This window comes from Galeopterus variegatus, unplaced genomic scaffold, assembly GCF_000696425.1.
Source record: "Galeopterus variegatus unplaced genomic scaffold, G_variegatus-3.0.2 Scaffold137, whole genome shotgun sequence".
Taxonomy (NCBI): domain Eukaryota; kingdom Metazoa; phylum Chordata; class Mammalia; order Dermoptera; family Cynocephalidae; genus Galeopterus; species Galeopterus variegatus.
The window spans coordinates 861966-870089 of record NW_007726248.1 but is presented as its reverse complement, the minus strand read 5'-3'; the positions used below and the strand labels follow the sequence as shown (position 1 = coordinate 870089).

Sequence of the window (8124 nt, the reverse complement as noted above, 5' to 3'; positions counted from 1 at the left end):
GCGCGGGCGGAGGAGCAGGCGGGTGCTTCCAGCCGCGCGCGATCCCCGTGCCGCGGAGCGTGCGCCCCGCCCCGCGGTGGGCGGGGAGAGCCGAGCCCCAGCCTCTCAGGCGGGTGGGGTCCCAGTACCCCAGGCCTGTCCAGAGCTGTGGCAGCCCCTACAGTCCCGCAGGTACCTCCGCAACCCGCACGTGGCGGTGGCGCAGGCGGAACTCTGAGAAGGGGTCTGTGACCTGCCTTTATCCAGGGACTGCCCCCCATTGGGGGTCTGCCCACCCGCAGAGGGTGTCACCGCGCTTTCATGAGGAGCCAGGAGTTGGGTAATGTTGAGCAAATCGCTTGATACCTTTCCTGGCCTCAGTTGCTGTGCCCGTAGAACGGGTTGATAATTTCTAGTATTCTTCATCTTTAGCTGAGCAGCGGGCTACCCCTCGCCAGGGTCTTTCGAACAGAAACCATCCCATTCCCCAACAGCGCCAGGCACTAAGGATGAATGAAGTCCCTGACCTGTTGGCGCTCACAGTCTATCAGCGTAAACAGATTTGGGAATTCCCAAGCCAGGTGGGATAGAGTCACTGCAGGCAGAGGGGTGGGGTGTGTCGTCCCCTCGGTGCAACTTCCCAACGTCTCTCTCCCCTCTGGCTGAGAAGAGTCTACGTAACACTGCTGTGCAGATTAATACTGCGGATTCCATTCATTCATTCAACAAATATTTATTGAACACTCACTAGGTGTCAGGCACTGCTCTGACCGATCGGGACACTACAGTGACCGAAACGAAGAACCCCGCTTTCAAGAGTTTACCTGCTAGTGGAAGGATACAGATAATAAACAATGAGCACAATAAACATATAAAGTAATTGGAAAGTGATCGTTGCTATAGAAAAAAAGGAAATGTAGTAGAAAGAGGATCTAGAGTTGGCAGGGTGTCTTTTTCCTCTCCACCGAAACAGAAAAATAATTCCTCCCACATTTAAGGGTCCTGCTATGTTCCAGGGACTTTGTTATATTATTCCTACTTCAACCTCTGTAATTATTCATTCCTCCTCATAATGCTGAGAGGTAAATGTTAAACTGGGGTTCAGAGAGGCCAAGGGCGTCTTCCAAGATGACCAGCAGCGAGTGGTCAAGTGGGAGCTGAAACACGGGTATGCCAACACTCATGGCAGAGGGAGCCCATTACAGAGGTCAGAAACCTCCTACCAAACCTCAGACCCTACAGCACGCCCACCCACCCCAGCTTCTATTTGGCACTCAGAGCCCTAATCTGCCCACCAGTGGATCGGCAGGTGGGGAAGGCCTGCTCTCCCTCCCCGACACCAAAATGCACCACTTTGATGATTTCTGCCAGGCCCCAAGGAACAGGATGCAGCACACCAAGCCAGGGAGACAGAAAGCCAGGGCTTGGGATCCCAGCTCCACTGCTTACCGGGTCTGTGAACTTAGGGCCAGCAGCTCCAGCTCCTTGGTCACCATTTTCTTCTCTACAATAGTTACCAGGACAATACAGCCCCACCTCATAGGGTCATTGAGGGGATGGCACCAGTGCATTCTGTAAACCTTATGGTACTATGTCAGTATTAGGTGTTGGCTGCAGTGTTCTCATGCGCACAACGGTAATGCACTCAGCCCTGTGGTGACTCCTTCAGCCCAGGGATTCCTGATGTGAGCAACTGAAACCCCAGGAGGTGCTGCGTAGAACGATTTTGGAGCCCAGTGACCAGGGTTCATAATCCTGATTCTGCCACTTGCTCTGTGATGTTGGCAAGTTCCCTTAAAATCCCTGAAATTGGGATAGTGGGTATGTGAATGGGATGAGTATTTAAACTATTTTGCCCAGAGGAGGTGCCTGATAAATTATAGCTTTGTAAAAATTGGTATGTAATGGGATGGAATATTATCCCTCTGTTTTTGCTTTTTCTGTAAAGTTTGATATCTTTTATTTTTAAGAAAGACCTAAAGAAAACATAACAATTTTAACATTTGTTCATTCTGGGTAATAGGTTCATGGACATTTGTTATATCATGATCTGTACTTTGCTATAACTAAAAAATTTATCTTTTTAAAGATTGGGCCAGGGTCACGATGCCACCTTGTGGCCACACTGTTGTTATCTTGAATTTGAGACCTTTTCAGAAGCTCTGTGTATGCTCCTGTATTTGTCGTTTCAACAGTGACGTGATAAAGTCCTAGTCTTCCTTAACATTCCAGGGTAGAGAGGGACTTTAAGGATGCTCAGCTTTTGCTTGATTACTTCTAGCCACGGGTGCTTCCTCCCTCGAAGAGACAGCTTGTGCCACAATGGGACAGCTGAGTCTTAGGAAGTCCTCTGCTCCAAACCTCCGTGTCTGTGGGTACATAGAGGACCAGGGAAAGCTCCTCACTGCAGAGATGGAGAAAAAGAGGTCCCAGGGAGATTGCGAGGGCTGCCCAAAGCTGCTCTTGCAGAAAGTGTGGATCAACTGACCAAACGCCATGAGGGCAGGGATTTGTCCACTTTGTTCACTGCTGTGTCTCTGGCACACATTAGCCCTCAATAAATATCTGTTCAGTGAATTCATAAATGAACAAAACTATCGGCGCAACCACCTGCCGTTGTGGGCCATTCGTTCTCAATGATAATAACAGCTGACACTCTGCAGACCTTACTAAACGCCAGGCACTGTTCCAAGCTCTAAACGTGCATCGACTCATGTAATGCTCACCATGGCCCAGAAAGTGAGGTAGGTGTGATTATTCCCATTTTACATGCAGGAAAAGCGAGCCTCAGCGCTCTTATGGGACTTGCTGAAGATTAGTTAGAAAGTGGCCCGGCCAGGACTTGAACCCAAGCAGCCTGGATTTCGGCAGAGGCTTGGAGCAGGGAGGAAAACCAGTTGAGAGTTGGCTCCCTATAGGCAAACAAGACGGGGAAGCCGGTACTAATGACCCGACCATCGGCCAGAGGGGGACCTGCGTTGACAGTGCTGGTGTCAGTGTTAAACCCTCCTGAAGATTTTAAGCCCCTCCACCCTTGTGGAGGGGGGCAGGGCGGGGGCTGCAATTTTTCCCCAGGTGCTCTTGGTGGTTCAGTTGGAGCTTGGTGGAGAGAAAAATCGGAAGTCTCTACCCTCACATGTCACCCCCTGGCGAGCTGGCCCAGCTAGCGACACTTCTCAACCAGCCATCGCTCAAGTCGGGCTCCTCCCACTCGCTGGGCTCCCACATCCAATCAGCAGCGCCTCTCCCGTGTGGCCCCGCCCCTCTGGCGCAGCCCCCCCCCTCCAACCCCACGGCTCCCCCCCAACACCCCCGTCATCTGACCCCCGTCATCTGGCCCCCTTCATCTCCTTCCCCGGACCGTGGCAGTCACCCCTGCCGGTCTCCTGCCTCCCCCTCCTCCCACCCGTTTTAGTCATAGAAACCCAGCTCTGCGCAGACACCTCCAGGGGTCCTTGCTGCAAAGAGCCTGAGGTCTGAACTCGGGCTGGCATTCCAGGCCCGCCACCAGCCACTCAAACGCTTTCCTGCTTTACTCCCAACCTGTCCCTTACTTTCTCCGTGTGTCCATGAATGTATCCCCCGCCTTGTTCCAGACACAGGGTGGAGGCAGCTCCTCACCAAGACTGCCACTAAGACAGTGCTCAGGTCCAAATCCACCGAGGCCCAGAGACTCAGCACCAAGGACATGGGATGCCATATTTATTGCCAGTATTTTGAGTTCATGTGGGTCTTCTATGCTTCCAAGCCTGAGTTTCCCACTCTGTAAAAGTCCTCCCTGTGGACTGGTTGAATGATAAATAAGAACCGGTATCCCCAAGCTTGGTGTGGGCTCTGGACAGACTGCCTAGGTCCCAGTCCTGTTGATGACATGTCCTAACCGCACGACCCTGGGAAAATGACTTAAGCCTTCTGCTCTTAAGATGCCTCCTCTATAAAATGAGGGCAATATCTACATCACTGAGCAGTGGTGAGGATCAGGCGAGTTAATTTACATGCAGTACTTAACACAGTGCCCAACCTTGCACGTGAATTTGTAACTAATACTTTTGACCCTTTCCCCATCTCCTGGGGGCCAGGCCAGGCTGAGGCCTAGGCAAAGACTGATGCTGGGTCACCATGAGGGTGGAGAGATGGCGTGGGGCAAGCCCAAGGGACCCAGGGTCAAAAATCCATGAAGTCCAGTTCTCGATGCCCATCCAAGGTGGATGCAAGGCCAGAAATGGGCCCCCAAGGGAAGAGGTGGGAGCTGGGGAAACAGAGGCTCAAGAGTCAGGGGTGCCTGGACAGGGAAGTGAGAGGGCCACACGGGACCTGTGGGTCTGCCCAGCACTCCCCGCCTTGGCCTTGGCTCCCCTCCCCCGGGGCCCTGCTGCCTGGGTCAGCAGAGCCACCAATGAGGAAGAGAACACAGGCAATGAATGAATTTATTGATGGGAAGACTCAGGGTCCCTCGGGGAGACCATCTACTGGTTACAAGCTCCAGAAGCTCTCATAGGAACAGCCATGAGGGCTGGAGTGCCCCCAGGTGGGGGTGGGGGCTGGCAGGCACCTGGGACACAGAGGAGCAGACACAGGCAGTTCTGGGGGCTGACATGTCACTGCCCACCTGCTCTGCCCTTCCCCCAGGGCTCCACAGCCCTCTAGGGTTAAAGTGCAGCTGGGAGGGAAGAGGTGTGCGAATTGCAGAGCTGGAGAGAGCCCGAGTGAACACTGGCCTCCCACACAAGCCTCGTTCCTCCTCGTCCTGAAGGCTCAGCCAGAGTCCGTCCCACCCAGGTCCCTCCTTGGAAACTCCAGGTGAGGGAGTCACCCTCCTGGACCCCACCTGTCAGATATTTAGAAAGAGCTTCCCCAAGAGAGCAGGGCTGGCCCCATCAGCTGAAAGACCTAGAACTTGGGGGGTAGTGGGAGGTGCTAAGATTTCTAAGAAGGAGATGAGGGAGGGATGCTCTTCTTCAGTGATGGTCTGGGGGATCACCCCACTCCTCCTGGCTCGGGAAGACTCCTTCTTCCCACCCTCCAGTCAAGCCAAGGAAGCCTGAGAAAGGCCCAGAGAGCCTGGCTGCAGCTCGAGTGCCATGAGTCAGCAGGGTCCTGCCCAGGCCTGACTCCCAACCACTGCATTGAGGGAGAGCCCCTTCAGTGCCACCGGGAAGATGCTTCCCCAGCACAGGGATGGGGTGGGAGACTTTTGGGGAAACCAGTGGGGCTAGAGCTTCCTGCTTCTGCCAATGACCTTTCTAGCCCAGCCCCTCCTTCAAGGATGATGCCGGAAAGGTGTCCCCCCTCCCTCAGGGCCCCAACTGCACCATCTGCACCCCCAGTGTTCTGCCCCCCGCCAGGGCCTGTGTGGGCCTTAGCCGGGTTCCTGCCAGCTTGGATGGCCTCCCCCCCACCTCAGCAGCTTAGCCAACTTCCTCCCCCACCCGAGGGCACATTTCTGGAAGGCAGAAATGAAGAGGACCCCCCCCCTCAAAAAAAGAGCCCTGCAGACCTCTGCTTCTGCCCCCCAGTCTTGAATATATTAAATTGTGCAGCTTGGCTCCAACCCCTCCCTTTCAGATCTCCATGGCAACTGGGCAGCATTTCAAGTCCAAGTCTGAATCCAAGTCCATCCAGTGCCAAAGGGGGGGCTCCAGCCTCTCCCCCCACTCTGCCCCAGAGGGTGAGACCCAACATTCCACAGGGGAGTGAGAGGGGAGGAAGCGTTGGGGGGCCTCAGTCCTCCACCCCCTCTTCCTCGGCATTGGGGGGTCCAGGGGGATCCTCAGGCTCAGGGGTCTGCCCACCAGGGTGGGGGTGGAGATGGGGGTGGGGGTGATGGCCAGGCTGGGAGCCCGGCCCGTCCTCGCCCTGCACGTAGACGCTCAGGCCCTCGTGACTGGGCTCCTTGCCGCAGGCCTGGCAGCTGCAGTGCAAGATCTTCTCCACCAGCTTGTCCACCCTGGGCACCTCATCGTGGCCGGGGCACTCCAAGGTCACCTGGCGAGGGCAGGAGAGAAGGGAGGGGATGTTTCCAAAGGCCTGGGGCAAGTGGGGAGGCCCCAAGAGTCACACTGCCTCATGGACCAAGAATCCCTGAGCCCACCTGTGATCGCCAGTTAGCTCTGTGGGCCCATCTAAGAGTGTGAGGGGACTGAGCCCTTGGGGGAGCCACCCAACTCCTCTCCTCACACCCAGTCCTGCCACCTTCCTATCCATTCCCACCCCAGCCAGAAGGCACCCTGGGGGGAAAATAAATGTGACCTGCCCCTGCTTAAAATTCCCCTTAGTGCTCCCCACTGCATTTGCGGAAACATCCTGACCCTTACTAAGGCCACCCAGGACCTTCAGGCTGCCCCTGAAGCTGACCTTCAGCTGACCTCTTCACCCCTGACCTCACACCACTCCCACTAGCTCTGTGCTATCTGATCTGCCTCAGATTTTGTTCATGCTGCTCCCTCTGCCTGGAAGGTTCTAACCCAACCTATCCCCCTCCCACTTGCCTTAAACTCTGCCCAGTTAACTTTTACTGAACCTTTGGGGCTGAGTTCAGGCATCACTTCCTCAAAAAAGCCCCATCCCAAACCCCCAGCCCAGCTGAGGTTCACCCTGTAGGACCCGTCAGCATCTTGCCCTTCTCCTAATGTCACCCTTCCTCCCTCCCTCCCTTTCTTTTCTTCCCCCCCCCTTTCTTCCACAGAGCACCTACTCCATGCCAGCTCTGGGGACACAAGGACAGGCATGGTCCTTCAAGGGACTCAGAGTCCAGTGAGGGAAACAGACTTGTCAAAATCATCCAGATGCAGGTAGAAAACTGAGGATGTGACAGATGCTCAAAGCAGAGGCAAGCAGTGCACTGAGAGCCGAAGGTTCAGGGAGTTGACCCAGCCAGCAGGTCTGGAAAGGAGCCCTGAGTAAGTGATGCTTCAGCCAAGAGCGGGAGAATGAACAGAAGTTAACTAGGCGAGGAGGAGGAGAACAGAATTCCAAGCAGGGAAAAGAGCATGTACAAAGGCCCTGTGGTGGGAGCAAGCAGATCAGGTATCAGGGGCCAAAAGGAGATGAGCTGGTGACAAGTGTCAAGAATAAGGAAGGTGGGAGGCAAGATGAAGTTGGAGACAGACCACGCTGGACCTGTGGGGCATGGCAAAGGTTTTGGTCTCATCCTATCACAACAGGAAGCCACTATAAGGATTTTAGTGCATGAGTGACATCAGAACGGAGCTTCGGAAAGATCCCCTGTCCTGTACAAGTTGGTGTCAGACTTGTAAGACATCCCACATCAAGGACTATGTCTGTATCCCCAGCATAAGCCCCTACCCTGAATACAGTGGGCCTTACTAAGTACTTGTGGCCACCTGCTGTGACGCAGGAGTGTGGGCCAGTGCAGGCTCTGGGCAGAGGCCAGACTGGGGCAGAGCAGCCAGTACTCACAATCTCCCACATGGACTGGGCCGGCATGCAGGAGTCGCAGTGCACCAGGGACTCTGTGGACTGTGGGAAGGTGTTGGGGACGCTGTAGCTGAAGCACTGTCCTAGGCACGCCCTGTGGGATGAGAGGTCAGCGTGCCTGTGTCACTGCAGAGGAGGCAGGGCTGGGCAGCCCTGGTCCTCTGCCTCCCTCCTGGGTGCCTGTCCTCACCTCCCACCCACCCCCTGGAGCCCACCTGTTCTGGATGGACTTGGCCTCACAGCCGCTGTGGCCCACAATCTGGGTGATGTTCTTGGCTTCGCACCAGGCGCTCTTGTCCGGGAACAGTGCCAGCTTGTTGATGGGCGGGGGGGCAGCCAACAGCATGGCAGGGAAGACAGCCCCCACCAGGACCTGCAGCATCATGCCCGTGGCCTCCAGAGCCCTGGAACTGAGCACAGGTGGCAAGTGAGGCCTAGCAGGGCCTGGGAGTCTGGGCAGGGGACTGGGGGTTTTACAAGCAGGGGCTCTGGCATGTGACTCCTGGGCTGAAATACTAGCTCTACCACTTACTAACCAAATACAAACTTAGACAAGTTATTTCTCCTCACTGAACCTCAAAAATGGGGCTGTTAATAGTATCAGCAGCAGATGGGTATCAGGAAGATTAAATGAGGTATTATATGAAAAGCCTTCATCACAAAGCCTGACAGATAACACACACTCCGTATGTTAGTTATTTTTATAAC

General features: G+C 55.0%; 1 protein-coding gene across 1 annotated transcript; it reads right to left on the bottom strand.

The window, feature by feature from the left end:
• Positions 1–4388: 4388 nt before the first annotated feature.
• LOC103605032 (neuroblastoma suppressor of tumorigenicity 1) lies at positions 4389–7821 on the bottom strand. Its single transcript, XM_008589617.1, has 3 exons — positions 7632–7821; positions 7399–7510; positions 4389–5964 (listed from the first exon to the last, which is right to left on the bottom strand). The coding sequence occupies exons 1-3, from the start codon at positions 7799–7801 to the stop codon at positions 5701–5703; spliced, it is 546 nt and encodes a 181-aa protein (XP_008587839.1). The 5' UTR covers positions 7802–7821; the 3' UTR covers positions 4389–5700.
• Between the last annotated feature and the right edge of the window lie 303 nt (positions 7822–8124).

Coding starts and splice junctions, on each gene's coding strand:
- LOC103605032 (XM_008589617.1), bottom strand. CDS start 7,801: ATGATGCTGCAGGTCCTGGTGGGGGCTGTCTTCCCTGCCATGCTGTTG. Junction 7,511..7,631: donor GCCAAGTCCATCCAGAACAG/GTGGGCTCCAGG, acceptor CTCATCCCACAG/GGCGTGCCTAGGACAGTGCT. Junction 5,965..7,398: donor CCCAGTCCATGTGGGAGATT/GTGAGTACTGGC, acceptor TGCCCTCGCCAG/GTGACCTTGGAGTGCCCCGG.